The 19,855-nt window shown below is 43.3% G+C and overlaps 1 protein-coding gene across 1 annotated transcript in view; it reads right to left on the reverse strand.

Annotated features, from left to right (window-relative positions):
• Positions 1–1,194: 1,194 nt before the first annotated feature.
• BRINP1 (BMP/retinoic acid inducible neural specific 1) overlaps positions 1,195–19,855 on the reverse strand; it is an 89,589-nt gene continuing 70,928 nt past the window's right edge. The window contains exons 6-8 of the mRNA XM_074891341.1: positions 15,571–15,807; positions 9,349–9,571; positions 1,195–2,871 (exon numbers count right to left, since the gene is read on the reverse strand). Of these exons, the coding sequence (XP_074747442.1) occupies positions 1,731–2,871; positions 9,349–9,571; positions 15,571–15,807 (1,601 nt within the window). The 3' untranslated portion in view covers positions 1,195–1,730. The remainder of the gene's footprint in view (positions 2,872–9,348; positions 9,572–15,570; positions 15,808–19,855) is intronic.

Raw genomic sequence — 19,855 nt, forward strand, 5'->3', positions numbered from 1 at the left:
ACCTCGAGCCAGATCTGAATCTTGGACTTTGAATCAGGGCTGTCCCTCCTGCTCAGGCCTGTTTTTCCCCAGGATACTCCTCCAGCTCTAGAAGCCAGCAGGATCAGAAATTTATCTCTCCCTTCTAGGAGTGCAGAAATTCTAGTCTCTCGTTAGCACTTCTCACAATCAACATTAACTAAAAACCAGTGAGATTAAGAGAAACACACCACTACTCCCCTCCCACTGTGTCCAGGCTTCATCACCCAGCTCAGCTGATCCTACATTCATACGCTCCATTCAATATATTATTTTTTTAAAATCCAAACACATGTGAACACACACACACTCCACAAAGTTTTACCCACCTTTTAGTTATTTTAGTTATTTTTTTGATAACTCCACCCTTTTAAATTTGGCTTTATCCTGCAAATTCAGGGTAGATTTGGTTATTGTGCTCTTCCCTTCCCCCCCCCTCCTTTTTAGTGCTTTTGCAGATATTTTAATAAAATTTCCTCATCTGTTTTCTGTCTTCTTTTTTTGTGGACAAAGAAAGTGTAAGTGAAACAAGGATATTATTCACAGCCACAGAAACATAAGAAAGTAAATGGAATTTTTCCTTCCCCAAAACCCAAAAATGACATGTGTACCCTTCAGTGTCTCTAGGTTTCCTTGGAAATCTATTTTCTTGCATTGTGCTTTGATTTTTGTGGTGATGAGGGTTGCCCAGTGTTATCGGAAAACCCAGAACATGAGGCAAAAAGCCAAATTCAGGTTTGCCTTTAAGTCTAGGTTTATCAAACTGGCATACGATTTTGGCTTTCTCTGGTTTAGGGACTCTGTTGAAGTACCTTAAAGATGAGTGACTCCGAAGATTTACAGGTGCTGATCCTCAAGGGGTTAAGCTCTGACATCACTGAAGGCAACAGCAGTCTGTGGCAGGGCATGAACTCCAGTTCAGCAAATTAATCTGACAGAGTAATCCCACCTGACACATCCTATTCTTCAGCAAATGCTGAGACTCTACCTCTGGTGAGAAGTCTTCCAAGATGGAAATCCCAAAGTGGAGACACCTTAGACCTGCACCCACCCGCCACCTCTCCTGTGTCTTCTCACCAATGAGGCATTAGTTTTACTCTCAAAGGACTGCCATCACCTTCTGTCCTCCAGCAAAGCTCAGCACAGGCTGCATGAATAACTCAACATAAAGCTGGCATAAATCTCAAGAAGAAGAAATATCTTTTATCTTTAACCATTTACTCCCACTATAGGAATAATGGCAGTTCTTTTACATTTACATATAACTCTTGTTTGTTTGCTTTGACTTTTTTTGTTTGTCTTTGTCTTGGCACCTGCATAGCAGAAAACTTTACAGTTCATTACAGAAGTTTCCCTCTCTCTGCTCCTCCCTTTATTTACTCTGCTGCCCCTGAGGACTAGCAAGCAACACCCCCAAGGTCAAGAGAGAGTAAGGTGTTACCCTTTTATGATGGATTATAGAAATAACAAACATGCCTGACAGTTTTATACAGCTGCTAGAACGGGTTTAGTTTTCAACAAATGAAGAATTTCCTCTTTTTTTTCTCTTTTGTATATTAATTACATTTTACAAATCTTGTTTTTCCCCCTTTCTTTACTTCCCCCCCTGCTTTGCTTTCTTTCTTTTTACTTTTTTCTCTTTTTTTTTTTTTCTCTTTTATTTTTTTACAGCAAAAGGATCAATCACCAACATGTCCATCGAAAAGTCCGGGTTAGCAGAGTTTGGCTGTCATCTGGTCCGACTGTTTGAGGATCTCGGTGTTGTACAGATCTAGAGCGTGGTTCACACGGATGATCTCGCTGTTGGTGAGTCTCAGGCGGTGCTTGAGCATACAAGAGAACAGATCCAGCTGGGGCTTCCCTGGGGCTACGGGAGGCGCCAGTCTATTGATTCGGTCCCGAATATCCAGCAGCAAGAGCATGACGGAGGAGGAAGAATAGAACTGCCCACCTTGCGTGTACGACTGGTTGACCTGCTGCACAGCACTGCGCAGTAGGTCGGCATTAAAACGCAGGCTGTAGCCATACACCTGCACATCTGAGATCTTGATGTAGAACTGACGCTTGGTGGGGTCAGAAAGGTCCACGGGCCCTTGGCCAGTCTCATTACGCAGGAGGGAGGGCAGCCGAGTCCGGCTGCGTAGGTAGATGTGGACGGTCTCAAAAAAGGTTTTCCACCGGTTGCCCAGTAGCAGGGTCCAGTTGTAGCACTGGCTGTTTTGGAGGCGGATTTTCTCCCAGCGTGGGTAGCCGTACTCCCCAAAGGGCATGTTCCAGCCCTCAGAGTGACTCCCACTGAACGGGTTGACATAGACAAAGAACATAGGGTCCAGGCTGCTGTTGCGCATCTGGCAGATTCTCATGGAGATCCCAATCACCATGTGGATGAAGTCCATCCGGTTCTTGTTGCTCTTCAAGGTGAGGGACATGCGTTTGCGCCACCTGGGGTCGAAGAAGGTGTCCAGGCGGATCTCATTGCTGATGAAAGTGGTGTGCACATACAGGCGAGAGTCCATCTTCTGCAGCAGGTACTTCAGCTCTAGGTCTTGGAAGTCCAAGTCCGTCTCAAAGCTGATGAACTGCTCACTCCGCTCCGAGTCTACGTTCTGAGGCTCGCAGCGACCCCGGTAAAGCTTATAGCCCTTGTTACATGAGCCGCAGAGAGAGATGTTGGCAAGGCTGCACATGGCACAGCTGTTGTTGCCCCCAATGATGCAGGGGATGGGGCGCTGGCACAGGCTGGTGCCACCGTGGCAAACGCAGCTCCGTTGGCTTTCCAGAAAGGTCCCCCAGAACCCATTCTCATTGCAGTAGAGCAGCGACTGGACCCGGGTAAGCCATTCCTGTATTGTCCTGCAGGTAGGAGTAAGAAAGCATTAGCATTGTAGAGCCTCACAGAGTCTTTCATGTTGGCATCTTGCTAGAGCCACAGTGTTTTCAGGGATATATCTGAGGCAGAGCTCTCAGAACACTGATGCCCTGCTGTGGCATCTGGGAGCTATTCCAGTCTATTTCTAGATTGATTCTTTCATCTGTTGTTTACTCCTTTGGTGGAGAGCAAAAGCCCTCTAAGAAATAGCTAGAAGTTAGAGCTGTTCATCTGAAGTCTCTTCACACTGCTCTAGGAGCCGAGACTGGCAGAGTTGCCTGCCAAGGATCCCATCAGTGCCACAGTGACAAAGTTCAACCATGGGAATGGAGCTGATAAAGCCATGCCAGAGGCTGAGGTGCTATCAGACATTGCAGGTCAGCTAACTCCTAGACTGGCAGGAGAAAACTCCTCTCCATGTCATTGACAATTCCCCCCACTCTCCAATAACAGACTTGTAATGGGATGAGGCAGAGCCAGTAGTAACCTCTGCTTATGGTGCAGAGCTCAATAACAGCAGAAGAGAGAGTAGAAGACAGGGTGCATAGAGGCAAAGCTGCTAGAACAGCTTCTCCTTTAAAAAAACCCTTGCTGCTAATTAACCTCCTCTTACAGCCTCTCCCCTTAACAAGCAGCCACACTTGCCCATTCCCAGGCCCCACCACTCCCATAATTGCTATATCATCGCCCTCACCTCCATGTCCTGCAGCCCTGGAACGACTCCTAATGAATGCCACTCTAACCCACGTTTGCTTTTTGTATAACCCACTTGCAATGTTGCCTTGCTGCCCCCATCTTCACCAACCCGGGAAATCTCAGCACAGCGACTCCTTTCTCAGCAGCCTTCAGCAGAACGCCTTGTTCAGCCGCCTGCTCCCTCCCCTCCGCCTTCCCCTCAGCTAATGAATACTTCATTGTCTCCTCTGGGCAAAAAGTTCTTGGTAGCACTGCAGTGAGAGGACTGGCTAATGACAAATTAGGATTCAGTCCCTGTAGAACGGGAGGAGTGATTATGGACAGAGGCTCTCAGAGCTGGATTAGTGAAATTCATGGCACCTGCATCGCCTGACCTCCGAATAATCATTAAGCTGTAGGCTGTATCAAAGAAGGCATTAAATGATACAGCAGCAAAGAACAGCAAGATGATTAGGGGGAGGGAGCGAGTGGAGGGATGAGTATAAGACAGAGGAAAGCACTGGAAGGAAAGAAATAATCAAGGAGCAGAAGCAGAAAGGGTAGGGGAAGAAAGAGGGGGGAAATGTTCAGGTAAAAGAAAAAATGAGAGAAATGCAATGGGCAGGAGGAATAGGAATGGAGAAAGGGGAAAACTGAAACAACAGCAACAACTGAAAGACAGAGGACAGGCAGGAATGAAAAGCAGCAAGAAGAAATAGTGAAAGGGGGGGGGAAAAAAGAGACAAAATGAGGAAAAAGGAAGTGCATTAGCAGGAAAACTCTGAAGCCTTGGATGTGGGAAGAGAGAATTTTCACATTCCTCCTCTGCTAGAGGGCTGTCAGGGTCTCTTTCCCCTATTCACAGCTAACAGGAGCTCTCCTGCTAGTGGAAAAGACAAGGTCGGCTTGGGAGCAGGACAGTGACCTCTATAAATACCTTCTGTAGAGGGAGAGAGTGACAGCCCTGATCCCTAGCAAAAGTGCACAGGGCTCCTCCTGGTTTCTAGGACAGCTCTACTTGGGAGGGTAGGGGCAGCACAGCACAGTGTGATGGCATTGCTGACAGCAAGAAGCACTCTCAAAACCCTCCCCTGGGGGCCAAGTTTGCCTTCTGCTCATAGGTGAGTTTTTTGCTCACGTTTTCAGCAATACAACATTTTTTTTTACCCCATCTGAACCCTTGAAGTTCCATTTGGAAAGCCAGCCAGATGCACTTGAATTTAACAAGGCACTCAGATTCCAACTTCCAGTCTCCCTAAGGTGCTGTGAACCCACCTTGGTTCCTCCACGCACCTCCTTGAAAGCATCTTTCTTTGCTTCTAACCACTAATCTAAGCATGAAGATGAGGGATAATGAGCAAGTGAAGGATGAACTAAAACCAAAGCACCCCTCCAATATACACACACTGGCTGCCTGGGTTCGCTGGGTTGGGGAAATTGCTGAAGGGAAGCACAAGGTTCCTGCATGCTGCCTCTTCCCATGATTGGGCTTGATGACAGTGATGAAAATCAGAGGTTGCTTTGAAGGGAATATCTCCTGCAGCCCCAAGCCTCATCCCTAGGACCACTCCTACCATAATTTCTACCAAAACAAGGACAAGCCGGTGGCACAAAGAAAATGAAGAGCTGAGGCAGCAGGCTGGTGGCAGATAGATGGTAACGTCCAGCACCATCAGGTACCCTCTCAGCATCCCTACCCCTGTCTGTGAAGTGAGGACAGTATTTCCCTGAGTTCCACAGCTCTCTCCATGGTCACATTTGTTGCTTTTTATGGGACTGGGCTTCCAGATGAGGTAGTAGTGGTTGCTCATAGGACTAAAGGTGGTTTCTGAGGTGGGTTTGATGAGGTATTTAGCACTGTCAGAAGTGTGTGTGTGTGCACATTCTGCCACCACTTTCACACAGCTGCCAACAGCCTCATACAGGTACATATGCAAATGACAGCCAAACACATGCTGAACAACTCCCATGCATGGATCTCAATTCCAGCTCTGTGCAAGTGAACAGGACTCTCCTGATTTCCTCACGCACTCGCTCGTGCACAGGATTCCCAGTGTATTTGTGTAGTGCTGGCTTGATGCTTTACACATATTTTACATGTTGATGATGTCATTGAATTCATGGGACGAGGACTGCCAGGCTACACAGCGGGGCACACAATAAAAATTAGAGTCAGATGACCATACCCTGTCTGTCTTAGGTGTGTTCTGTCTTAGGAAAAAAAAAATGCTATCCTTCTATCCTTCTCTTATACTGGCAGTCAGCAGAGCAAAACGAGAAAGGAGTCTTGGATGATATCTTGCAATCAAAACTAGTAATTTTCCTGTTCCCCAGATCAACTTTGTGGAGGAAGGATGGGAGGAGATCAGGAGAAAGAGGGTTGGGTTTTTTTGGTGTGTGTGTGTGTAAGCATTCAGCAAAGACATAAGTAGGACAGAAATAAAAAAAAAAAAAAAAAAAAAAAAGAAGGCTACCCACCATCTGCTGATGGCAGCAATAAAGGACATAATTAAATGAAAATGCAGAATCCAGGGCAGAACTGGGCATTGGCTACAAATATGACAATGGGAAGTGTGATAGGGTGAAAGAGAGGAAAAAAGTGGTATAAATTACCCCCTTTTGTCTTGCAACTGGGACAGAATAAGAATATATGTAGGAAGAGTCACAGCCCTCATGTGACAGGAGATAACTTCTTAAAACACACACCTATGATGGCTGAGATTCGTGTGAATATAACCAAGAGATGTCAGGGCAGAAGGAAGCTGAAAAGAGCCACTGTTTCAAAGCTGAAAGCCGGTAGCAGAGTAGCCACAGGTTTTCATTTTAATTATTTTCTCTTTCATTAAGGAGTCATCAGTTTATCTTTGTCCCTCTTAATATCATTGTAAAAGTGATTTTGCCTAACGTTCACTACCTTTGCCAGTTCAAAGTATAAAGTACTAGCGCATGTGGAATTTAAAAAAGGAAAACGACGTCTTCAAGGGTCACTGTCAAGAAATTTTACGTTTAACTTTAATATCTTACATTCCAAAACTAAAATGAAAAAAAAAAATTACATCCAGGCAAAGCTGTGAGTGAGGGTTATTTTGCAGTATTTTCCTGCTGTTGCTCACTGGAGACATGCAGTCCCCTGGCAATGCTGGGACCTGAAAGCCAGGTAATCGTGCAGAGCTGTTTCACCATTTGAAACCGATCTGTTATGACAAAAAAAAAAGAAATGTTTTGCAGGACAGTGCTGGGCTTTCAGACCAGAAGCAGAGGTCAGGTTATACAGAAAGGTGATGAATAATTTTCTTTCCTCCTGACTTGTCATTCTTCAGGATTAATCAGGTCTGGGGAAGGAAAGAGGCTGATGGGTGTCCCTTGAGACAAAGATGCAGCTTTGTTGTAAATGGTGTCTGAGCTGATTAGAAAACCAGACCATACAGAATCAAAAAAACCAACAAAAAAACCCAAAAAAATAAAACCATAAAAAAAAAAAACCCACAACCAAAACCCTAATCCAGCAGGAGAGATTCTTTTTTTAGAATTGTAAGTGAAAAGGTAGGGATTTAACAAGTTTTCCTTTTCAAACTCACCTTTCACTTTCCAACCAGCACTAGCTGCTGTGGAGGTACTTTTGGACTTTCTGTATGGAACAGTGAAGTAAAAAATGCTATTTTTATTCTCAGCAGCTGTGAGATGTATTCTTAACTAATGACAATTTGGCTGGAGTCCAAAACATGTATCAACCCCCCATTCCTTTGGATGTTATTTATATTTTACATCCAGAGTTTTAAAATGCAACTATAGGTGCTCATTCAACATGGAAGCTTTAACAACTGAGGAGTGGTTTCTTTTTAAACAAACTTGTTTGCAAAGAGGTGTTTTTTAAGCAAAAGCAGTGCAGCACAAATATATATATATATACACACACACATGCATATATATATATATACACATATCTCCTTCTTAGCTATTGCAAAAGGTCATGGAGAATCAGCCTAATTGCCAAAATCCCTACTTTTTCTTTCTTTTGGAAACACCAACTCTTCCTTTCCCTGAAGACAATCAACAGCAATCCTATTTCTTTTTTACATTGCTTCTGAATATATAATACTGGCTTACTATTATGTGTATTAAAGAGAGAGAGGCTTGCTCTTAATAGAACCTTTCCATCCTTTCAAAGCCACTGGCACGCTTGATAAGCATCTGTCGTTCTGTGCAGTAACAATTAGAAAATTAGAGTATTTCCAAGCTCTGTGTAAAGCACGATGAAATGCATACCTCTTCCACTACATATCTGTCTACAGAGCCCCTCCCCTGTGTAGCTACAAATGCAGAATGACAAATAAGAAAAGAAATTATAATATGCCTGGTGGTGTTGACTTAAACAAATCAAGCACATCAGTCAGTTAAAAACCCAGCTGCCATCATCCATTTCGTCCTCCTTCCCCCAGATTTTATAGTATTAGTTGGAGGCTCCCTTTCTGCGTGGCTGACTTTTTAAAATAGAACAGAAATGCTAAAGACATATTTATCTGAATGCTTTGCAGAAACATGGTTGGCTGGATATTTGCTCGCTGCTGCTTTGCTTTGTTGTTGTGGCACAACTCAAAATAATGCCTGGACATGCTTGTGACTCCTCCACCAGTTGGCTTGTTTATAGCAGCTCAGCCAATTGGCAGGAATGGGCCAATTTTAGGAAGTTCTCCAAAGACTTTTTTTCATAATCTCTTAAACTTAATAGATATTTCTTCTCATCCCTAGGAAGCCCATCAAGTCTTTGTCCAGTAATATGAGATTTCTTGGTAATTAAAGAGATGTTAAGCCCTGGAAGATTTTCCTGAGCTGCACAGTGATGAAATGAAAACTTGGTGTGTTTAGCAGCCAGGGGGCTGGATGACAAAAGGAGACAGCAAGCAATCAGTTAATTTGCTTTTGTGTCTGAATATTTAGCTAATGAAGGGGGTGAAAAAACAGTTTCTCTACAAATGTTAACTTGGCCTGACCCTTCCAAGAGAGCATGGAAGAAAAGGCACTTGGACTAATTTTTTCCAAGATTTTCAGTTTTACTTCACTCCAGACAACGTAGAAAGAAAGAGTAAGTGATGTTTATTAAAATTCATGGATGCAAGTCTCCAAAAATGATTGGAAGCAAACTCAAACTCAGCCATAGGTCAGGGCTGAAAGGAGCCAGCAGGAGGTGACTATTGGATATCAATAGTTGCTGTAGCTGTAATGGAAAATCTACTCTCTCCATCTGTAATAACATTGCGAGGCTTCTGGTCAGTGCAGGTTTACTCTGCATTTTGTAGAAGAGATGTGCTCTATTCCAAGTGAAACTAAAGCTTCTCTTTCACTCTGGCTGTACTCATTGAGGAGCACAACTCAAAAATGGGCTGAAGCATCTTGTGCTCCATATGTCCACTTTAACAGCAAATGGAAGCTTAAAGTTTGGCTGTGGTACATGAGGCAAAACTGCTTAAAAAGCAGCTTAGTCTGCTTGGCTGTCAATGTCAGCCCTGTAATATTCTTGCAGAACGCTACAGAATAAGCGGCTGCCCTTCACCTGGGTATGTAAGACCACACAGAAGGGATGTGATTATGCTTAGGGATGTGATAAAGGTTACTTACACCTCCAGAAATTTCAACCCAATCCCAGACTTTACCGTTTTCCCCCAAACCTCCATGTCAGCACACCCTGTATCCAAACACTTTGGCTGTTGGGTTTAGGCCCAAGCCCAGGCTCAGCTCCATCAGCCACCCATCACACCACACCCATCCCCAAGGAGTGAGGAACGAACCTTTCTCTAGGCAGCTGGTGGTTAGGATTGTGCCGACACCGGACACTGAGGCCAAAGAGTTTGCGGGCAGTCCGCTGGATCTTCTGGCGCTGGGCTTCCAGGGAGCTCTGCAGCAGCTTGTAACGGTTCTGCAGATCCCAGTCATTCCCCCAGTGCTGGTGGATGCTCCCAATGGTCAGGAAGTGGTTGCTAGGTAGCCTTTTCATGAACGATTTAAACTCATCTGGAACACACAAAAACGTGGAGAAATACAGAGGTTTCTGAACTATAATGACGTTACAAAGCTTTTCATTGGAAGGATGGAGAAACAGCAATGATGTGTGAGGCCATCAGTGCTCTGCTAAAGGAAGGTGATGTCCATTAGCTCACTGGTCTCTCATTCTGCCCCAGGAAGCCCACTAATTCCATGGTTGTTACTGCTCCGATATAGGAAATGAAACCCAGAGAGTATTAGGGTGAAACAATACAGTTAATGTGTACAAGGTGGAGAAATAAAGAAAGAGAAGTCCCTGGAGCATGGGATTATAGTCTAGGGGTTATGAACAAAAAGCAGTGAGTTGTAATCATTGTCAGCTAAAGAGTTCTCATTTAAATTGTTTTTAAGCTGCTCCTAAAATGCCATTTGTTGTTGAAGTCAAATCACTTTGGCTGTATCATTAAAAAAGAGGGAAAAAAAAGCTTTAAAAAATCCCCAGAGGAATGGTTTGGGTTGTGTTAAAATGTCCTGTTTTCTCATTTTTTAAAAAGAGCATTCTGATTCTTTTTTTCTCATTTAACTTCATTTGAAGTTAAATGAGTTCCTTTATGTAACGATGAAAATAAAGTAAAATAGTTTTCAAAGCTAAGGTCAGAACAAAATGTGTCAATTTTAGCCAAAGGAAAAAATGTAATTGATAAAAAAAAGTGCTGTTAAATGTTGTTTTGTGATCACTTTGTTTCTGTTTGATTTTGTTTGATAATGAAAAAAACATTATGTAGTGTTTGTTTTGAGTTTTTTCATCACAAAACAGAAAATGGGATACTGTTTCTGTTTATGACCCCCCCTTTCTTCCTAACTGTGAAGTATAGTTTGCTTAGACTCTGCTTACCAGGCTGGGACATCCTCGTATAGAAAAAACAGATGGTTCCAACTTTCTCAGTAGAAAATAACACAATTTTTATACCAGAGGACTGTGTTCAACACACTGAGACCTTGAGAAACATGAGGAGTGGGCCATCAAAAACCCCATAAAGTGCAATAAAGAAAAGAACAAAGTTCTGCACCAGGAGAGAACAAGATTGGAAACAACCAGTTGAAAAACAGCTGCTAGAAATGTCCTGGGCGTTATGGTGGGCACCATGCTGAATGTGCCTCAACTCTATGTTCTCACTGGAGATAACACAAACTGCATACTGGGCTAAATCCAGTAGGCTGGGGAAGTTAATATTTCCCTCTTCTTGGCACTACCGAGGTTGCACCTGCATTTCCCTGCCAGCTTTAGGGACACCCAATTAAAGATGGGTGTTGAGAAACTGGGGAGGGCACAGCTGAGGGCTACCAAGATGGTCAAGGGCCTGCAGCACAGGTCCTATAAAGTGGAGGGAGCTGCAGTTTAATCTGGTAAAGAAGAGTCCAAGGGGAAATCTAATTACAGCCTACAACTGCTTAAATGGTACTTACAAACATGAAGGAGAGAAACTCTCTTTTTAGAAACAGATGATAAAACAAGGAGTAATAGACGGTTCACAGCTTGAGAAGATCAAATGATTTATTGAAAAACTTCTTCACTTGGAGTTAATGCAGCACTGGAACATACTGCCCAGAGATGTAGAAGAATCTCTCATTTTAGACTCTGCTAGACAAAACTGTGGCTGACTGATCTAGTGCTGGTGTAGTTCTGCTTCTAGAGGGAGGTTGGACTAGAGCCCTGCCATAAACCCCACAAAGTATTCAACAAGAAATGCAGCCATCTTTTCCTGTAAATTATCTACATTATTTTTCTTCCTTTCCTAATAATTTCTTTTTTAAAATTCCTTCATCCCATTTTCAGAAGGAAAAGAGGACAATAGCCAAAAAAACCCCAAAACATGAAAGCTTGTAAAGGCTTTTCAAAAAATCCATAGAATTATTGGGGAAAATCAGACCAGATAAATTACAACCTATCATACAAAGCTTATAGATATTTGCATAACAGATTTCCTATTATTCTGCAACCTGCAGTTCATGCTTAACTGCCTAACAAAGAATATCTATGCATTAGTCAGTACCATCATTACATAGATGGTAAATGGATGTTCATGTCCTACTCATCACATGGTGAAACCGATCACCTAATAAAAATAATTATCATCATTGTACTATCAAGATCCACAGGACATCTGTTTGTCTCCTTTCTTCCCCAAAGATAACTGAGATTCTTTTTTTTTTTTTAAATTATCTCTCAGGTTTTCACTGTATTTGAAATGCTGCTTTCAGTGCCCTTCTCCTCCCCAAAAATGATTCTCTCCTGTTCAGTGGTCCTCTGAAACTATCATCATGTATAATTGCTTCTGTTGACCATGCTGATTACTCCTGGTACCTTTCAGCAGTAAAAGCCTTGCATTTGCTTCCCGCCCCTTATAAATCAATTTCCTCAAAAGCCTGTTTGTGCAAAAGACCAAGCTCTTTTCCCTCTGATGATGAATGTGCTACATTTTTCATAGAGACGGGTAAGGGAGAAATTTCAGTGCAGTGTGCACATTTTGATACTGCAGTGCAACGTTGGGGGAAAAACAAATGAGCAAAGAAAACTGGCAAAATAAAAGCTGGATGGGGTTGTTTTAAAAAAAGGGGGTGAAAAAAGAAAATACTTTCCAAAAAGAATAGTTTCTTCATTATTTATTTATATTTATTTAGAATTATCCCTGGAGGCCCCAACCAAGACTATAGCTGCATTGAGCTAAGCCTTGTACCTTTCTGGGAATAGCTCATTCTTAACCCTGAGAATCTCTAATTAACTAATAATTCTGTTTGCATTTGGTTTTATTTTATTTATCTGCGCAGAAAGTGTTGGTGATGGCTAGGACTACATCCCCCATAACACAATATGGCCTCTCGTTTTGCCGAGTCACCCTGTCCCTGCAGGCGGTCCCATGGCAATGACTCACCATCGCAGGTGGTACGGGCCAGAGGGTCCAGCCTCTGGAGAAGAGTGGTGGCATCACAGTGAAATAGCCATGTCAAACATCTCTTTCAGAGATGAAACTTTCATTTTTCCAGTGGTTGTCTTTTCACATTAAAAAAATCACATTTTCATCAGAAAGCAATAGTATGGCAAAAAAACCCACTTTTAATCAAAAGGCTGTTTTAAAATCCAGAATCAGTTCTGATGCAGAACTTCTTGGCCAGCCATAGCAAAATACCAAGAATTTGTTAATTTTCTCAATTTACGCATGAGCAATGAAGCACAGGACTAAGAGAGATCCTCAGCTGTTTTAAAGCAGCATCGGTTCACTGCAGCCTCCTTGACTTTGAAGATGCTATCTCAAATCACACCAACTCTTGATTTGCCCCGCATGATTTTTTCAGATTGATGTAGGAATCCAACACAGATCAGAAACAGAATATAGATCTTTTAGGCTATCAGCAGCTTCCTGTGCAAATGGTATTTGCTTTCAGAGCACTCACGTGCCTTTCAGCCCACTTTATTGGAAAAGCCTTCCGATGTCATTAGAGATTTTTCTGCTGTTCATAATGAAGAAAATCCTCCAGTTACTGGGAATATTTATGAAAACAAAGGAGCAAAATACTAATACTATATTCTTTTGTGATAGCAACTTTCATCTCAAAGGATAAGTTCACGCATGATGCAACAAAGTGATGAATGAGATGCAGCAGCTTTAAACATAAAGATAATCACTCCATCTAGCCCTGAAAAGCCTCCAGCCCTGGGTGGAATATGGCTATAGCACAGCAGAGAATTGCACTGCAATGTGTCACTTTAACACGGCAAATGAAAAACACCTTCTCCTGTTGAAATCTCAAGGGGAGGGAGACTGAATATAATTATCCACCACAGTCTTTGCTTAGATCGAGTGCAACAAGTACAGAATGTAAGAGTAAAACAATCACTGTGGGACTGTAATTCTTCTCTCTCCACAGGGCTCTCACCTTCTAAGTGTCTGCATGGATTAGATCCCCTGGCAATGTAAAGGGGTTTGATGAGTGGTGGTCAACATGCAGCTCTTGAGCATCTTGTGTGAAGATCCTATGCTAGAACTAGCAACTAGTAACACGTAACTAGTGGCAGAGCTGTGCTGGTAGGCACTGCCAGTAACCCTAATCTGTGTAGTACTAAGCTAGCAGAAGCTTCTGAAATCCACATTTCTGGTGCGCCCTGGTGTACCCACCCCACCCATGAATCTATAGAAACTTCCAGAAAACCACTGACCTCTTCAGCTAGTGACCTGCTTCTGGAACTGCCCCAGCCTTGTGGCTCCCCATAGTATATGGGGGGATCTTGTCAAGAGAGTCATCAGCCTTGACATTAACTACTACTCTGACTTAGTTCAGCTGAGCACCAGCTTGACAGCATGAGTTGGACATGAGAATCTGTGCAACAGCAGACACGCCAGTAGGGTTCACATATTGAAGTACGAAGCAGGCCTCAACAGCCCATTGAGGAAACATCATAGGCTGCTTCATTTCAGTCATTAAGGGGATTAAGGTGACCTTCAACGTGAAGAAAGAAATTGCTTCTGGGAAGACTTCTGAAGAAGAATTCTTCAGTGTCTTGAATGGAGCTAAATGGTCCCTTCCCTCATCATTTTCTTTCCTAACACAGTGTGCTGATTTTGGATGGGATAAAGTTAATTTTCTTCATAATAGCTGATATGGGCCTATGTTTAGCATTTGTGCTGAAAGCAGCATTGATATGACAGAGATGTTTTCATTACTGATGAGCAGTGCTTACACAGAGCCAAGGCCTTTTCTGCTCCTCACCCCACCCCACCAATGAGCAGGCTGGGGGTACACAAGAAATTGGGAGGGGACACAGCTGGGACAACTGACCCCACCTGACCAAAGGGATATTCCGCACCCTATGATGTCCTGCTCAGCATATAAAGCTGGGGAAAGAAGAGGGAAGGAGGGGACATTTGGAATGATGGCATTTGTCTTCCCAAGTCACCGTTACATGTGATGGAGCCCTGCTTTCCTGGAGATGGCTGAACACCTGCCTGCGATGGGAAGTGGTGTATGAATTTTGTATTTTGCTTCATTTGCTTGCGTGGCTTTTGCTTTACCTATTAAACCGTCTATATCAACTCATGAATTTTCTCGCTTTTACCCTTCTGATTCTCTCCCCCATCCCACCGGGAAGGAGTGATCAAGCAGCTGTGTGGGCCTTAGTTGCCAGCTGAGGTAAAACCACCACACATGGAGACCTGGACAGTTATGACAATAATCATTTAAAGAAAATGTGTTGTAAAGTAACTGGCTAACACTTAGAGATGAGAGTTAGCACAGGCATAAGTTCTTGATTAAGTTCTGCTTACTGCCCATGTGGCTTCAGGGTAGGCAGAACACCTGATAAAGAAAAGGATGTAATTGCACTGATAGTATTGCTCTCTTTCATATCTCAAGCCCTTGAGACCGCATATCATGTAAGTAATATAGCCCACCTTCTATGGGTGTTACCAGCACCAACGTGGAACAAACCCCACTGACATCCCCCGTGTCACCCCGTGAGAAAGTGGAGGGAGAAAAGAAATGTTCACACCAGCAGACATCGGCACTGTAGGAGAGAGAAGTCATTTTCCCTTCTCCTCTCTATCTCAAATGAGGTGTCATCTGGCCTGTGCTCTCTATCTCTGAATTGCCTTTCACCAAAGCAGAATAAATCATTCATGCAAATCTGAAAAGCAATTTCTGCATCATTCATATTGTGGAAGTTTCGCTGTAGAACTATTAGAGATTCTGTGCTGGTTTGGTATGAAAAATCAGATTTTTAAATCAAACAAATTCTTCCATGGAAAATATCCCTTTACACATAGAATTACACATGGCATGTGGTTTTGTCTGTACATGCAATAGGGAAAAAAAGGCACTCCCTCAAGACTAAAAGCATGGTTTTGGGTTCAATATCCTCTATTTTTTATCCAAACTGGAGCATTATATTGAGGAAAGAAAAGATTCTTAACTGGTGTAATGTAACGTGTTTTCTTTTAAATAAATCAATCAGAAAATGTGTTTTCCTCGGTTACCTGAATTCTCCAGATCTTTATAGGCTTCTGTCCAGGTCTTGGCCATGTTTGCTAGTGTGTATTCCATGATCTGGATGTCGGTGATGGGGCAGTTGCACTGCGGGAACTCCTCCGCACACTGGCAGCCGCACTGGCTGTTCCGGCAGATGTACTCCCCCTCGCCATTGCACATGATGTAACTCAAGGCAGACTGGACAAACTTCTCTTGTAAATACTGAGGGAAGATGATCTGGAGACCTGGCATAGAAACAAGAGGCAGGGATGTGGGGGGGAGGGGGGGGAAATGTCATTGCAGGTATCTGTTGTGCATTTCAAAACCCGTTTCATTAACAGCTTGGGAAAGTGATGCTGAGGAATTAAAAGCTGCTGGGATTGGAGCTGTCATGAGTAAGGAAGGTGGGGTACAAATTGCACACCTCCAGTGCAAGAGTTAGCAGAGAACAGAGCCCATCTGCTCTATGAGAGAAAGGTGACGAGTAAGTTCCCCCTTCCCAATGCCCAGCGTACCCCCTTCATCCCAGTCCTGGATCCCAGTACAGTACAAAGCACCTGAATGCAAAGCCTTCCTTATTCCCAGGTGCAGGTTTTTTTATACTTTGCAACCAAGTGCCAGTTCAGAAGTGATGAGCGTTATGCTGTTCTGACCTGTTTTGAGAGACACTAAATAGGCTTGGTACCACAGAAACAAGGAAACTACACACAGAGAGAGAAAAGAAGAAAGGAAGGAAAACAGAAGAAAGGAAAATAATACAAGGAGGGATTTATAAAAGACCCTTGCAGAGTTAAGCGCCCAGCTCCCACGGTATAAACACAGGAGGTGGGTACCTGAGTCTTTTCAGGTCACTCCCTGGTAGGAAGGCTACTTCCCAAATCCTATAAAAGTGCAAATGGATTTAGTGCCAATGATTTCAGTGGTGCTCTGAAGATTTACATTAGCTGAGAGATCTATCCCCATGTCTCTTTCTCCATAACAAGTGTTTGTGTATCCATCCATCTGTGCAGGCATTAGGGTAGGTGTACGCTTGCTCAGGTACCAGAGGACAGGATAACAGTTTAAGCATTTGCCCTGTGTACAGTATACATGATTTTGAATCCTGTCCTTCTCCACCCCTTGTCTCCAGGCTCCCTGCAGACATCCCTGAGGATTCACAGCTGTTCCCTTCTACCTGGTGAGTCCTAATTGTCAGACTCTGTTAGCGTCTGTGGTGCACGAAGCAGAGATGACAATAACTCTGAGCAAGCCTTTTGCAGGAAGTCTGGCCTGCTTCGCCTTCCTTGTAAAAGGCCCAGGGATTTTGGAGTGGCAGATAAAGGAGTTTATGGCTTGAACAGCAGCACTGAACTCCAGTGTAATGAAGGCACGCGGGTCAATTACCCATCTGTTTGTGTTTCTATTGCGCTGAATTACTGTATCTGTGGCTGACAGCTCATTGAAGTGGAATGAAAATAAGACAATAATTCAGAGGATGAGAGTGTGCAGGAAGGGCAAGAAGGGCTGTGACTCCTTTCAGGAGTTCAGGCTCATCTCGGTGATGGGTCATGTTCAAGACAAGAGAAAAGTGGTGGGCAGTGGCCCCAGGACTCCCATTACCCTTTTGCTTTTGGTTCCACAGAGACACCTCAGCCTTGACAAGGTCCCTTTGGAAGACCAAGTTTGGGGAGATCAGGAGGTTGCTGAAGGCACAAGGACCTCTGTTTCCTCTCCCCCTTCTGCTATTGCCAGGGCATGGTCTGTGTGAGCATCATGCCTGGTGGCAGTGAGCTGTCTGACCTAATTCGCAGCCGAGCATGGAGCAGCGGCAGCCGCCAGGCAGGAGTAACACAGAGCAACCTTCAGCTGAAGAAGACGTTTGTGACACTTGCACAAGGAAGGATTTCAAGTCTGGCATTTGGAGGCACTGTGTCTGCGTAGCTCCTGCTGCCTCTTCTGCAGTGCTGTTGCAGGGAAGGGAGGGAACATGCAAGGGGCTGACCACAGTCTATGGCATCCCTGCAACCACCTCAAAACTAGTCTAAGCATTTTGAGGTCCTTTTGGTCTTTCCTGAGGTGTTTCTCAAGAAGCAGCTCAGCTTTCTTCCTGTCGTCATCAGGAAGTACTGAAGTTCAGTCTCTTTTAGAGATTTATCTGAAGCAAATACCACAGAAGGATGGTGCCTTTTCAAACCTTCACACAGACATTAGGGATGGTCCCACCTGCCAGGCTCCAAGACTTTCCTACAAAAGGACCTTGGACAGCCTGAATGCTGTTGTACTCATAGAGATTGCAAGCTCACAGAAGCAGAGGCTGGACTTCTTGGTGTATGTTGACCTCATTTATTGATGGTCCAAGTCCCATGAATAAATCTTTCCACTCTCTGCTTCATGGAGGAGAAATCTGCCCTGGCCTCAGCCTTTGAATAAGAGGCCCAAATGACCACAGGATCTTCAGCTCACCATATTTTCTCTTTGAATTTTAACTTGGATGACAACCTGTCTAGTCCCAGCTACAGATGATACTAGCTTTTTTTTTTTTTTTTTCCTGGAGGGAATAGGGGTAGAAAGAGCAACTAAAGTTTCAGGGAAACACTTCCCATTGCAAGGGACATCCATTGTGTACCTCAGCACATGCAGAAACATGAATACCCTGTAATCTCTGAAACATAACATGGTCCCATCCTACACTGCAGAGTGCCTCATGTGGATGCTTGCTTTTTGTCCACAGAACTCATAGTTTCTAAAAAACACATTTCCAGGATAACCTCTTGTAAGAAATAATCTCATGTTTAAGAGGTAATCAGACCCCCTGTACACTTAGCACCAATTAAAAAAACACTTATATAAATACTTAACTTTAATCAGGTAAGCAGTTCTGCTGGATTCCATGCAGTTAATTGTAGCATTTAACAAGCAACACATAGTCAAATATGTGCTTAGACCAGGAACACAGGTGACACACAAATCCAGCTACTTATCAAAACATGAGTGTGCATACACCAAACGCAAAGCCATAACTTTAAAACTGCAAACATGCTGTAGGGATTAAACGTGACTCAGAGATCTTCCAGACAAGAATTTCCTTGTGGAAGAAATCAGTGTGAAATACAACCATGCCTGCTTCCACATTTGTACCTTGACATATGGAAATAAAAAAATACCCACGCAAGGGCAGATTCATATCAATATTTCTGGGTTTATATTGAGCATCCTTGTGACCAGATCCTAGCAAGATATTTTACAAGTACTGGGCCAGTAGCATCTCACTCAATCCTGGGACCCTCTTCGTTCATATGTAGTTCCATGCCACACCCAGTGACTAAATATCACTGAGATTGTGTTGATTACAGCAGTCAGTAAAGCATGGTGTGATTAATAATTTTTAAGGTAATCTTTACAGACGTGAGATTGTAAGGCCATACTAGTTGAGACCACTGCTCTGGGTGCTTCTGTTGCCACCTTTAAAGCAGGAAAACTGTAGTCCCAAGGACTGTAACAGCACACCAGCCCCACAGAGCAGCTTTCAGCCAGCCATTGCTAGCTGGGAAAGCCCTGCTGCCAGACACAGCCTTAATAAAACATCCCCAGATGCTGGTTTGTTCTCCAAGAAATTTCTTTGAATATTGCAAACGTTAAAAAAAAAAAAAAAATTAATCTTTCAGTGTTTTCTCATGTCAGCAGCCAAGCAGGGGGGCAACCTGGTCTTAAAGACTGAGATACTGGACCATTTTCATGGGGTGAACACCTCAATCCAAGCCAGGGTGCACAAGGAATGGGCTCATGCTCCACAGCAACATCAGTAGCTGATAATAGATGCAGAAGATAAGTTTGCTGGTGATGAGTGTTAGGGAGAATATCTTAGTTTTGAAGGTAACTTATTGATCAGAAGAAGGAATTCTGCCAGACTGTAAAGCATGAAGTTCCTCTTTAAAAATTAAGAGCAGCACAGCTTTGGTATAGGTTTTTCTGAGATAACTACAGGCAGAATATGAAGTGTCTGACAAGGGAATATGTCCTTAATTCACCTAGAAAAACTATTAGAGAGAGATGTTTGGTTTTGGACTGTATATAAAAGGTTTTCTGCATTAAAAGAGGTAAATTTCCTCAGCTCTAAATTAGAGCTATTTGAAACATTTTGCACAGAAGAGTTCTCTGTTGAAAATGCAGCTTCATTGAAGCATTTTGTGAGAGCATGTTGACTCCAAAAGCACTTTTGACAGGGAAGGGTCTAAATGTATTTCATACTTCCTCATTTTGTTGCTGAAAAGCTGAAATATTTTATGTTTTCATTACTGCTCTGTCCATCTTAGC

Source organism: Strix uralensis, chromosome 21 (genome assembly GCF_047716275.1).
Source record: "Strix uralensis isolate ZFMK-TIS-50842 chromosome 21, bStrUra1, whole genome shotgun sequence".
Taxonomy (NCBI): Eukaryota; Metazoa; Chordata; class Aves; order Strigiformes; family Strigidae; genus Strix; species Strix uralensis.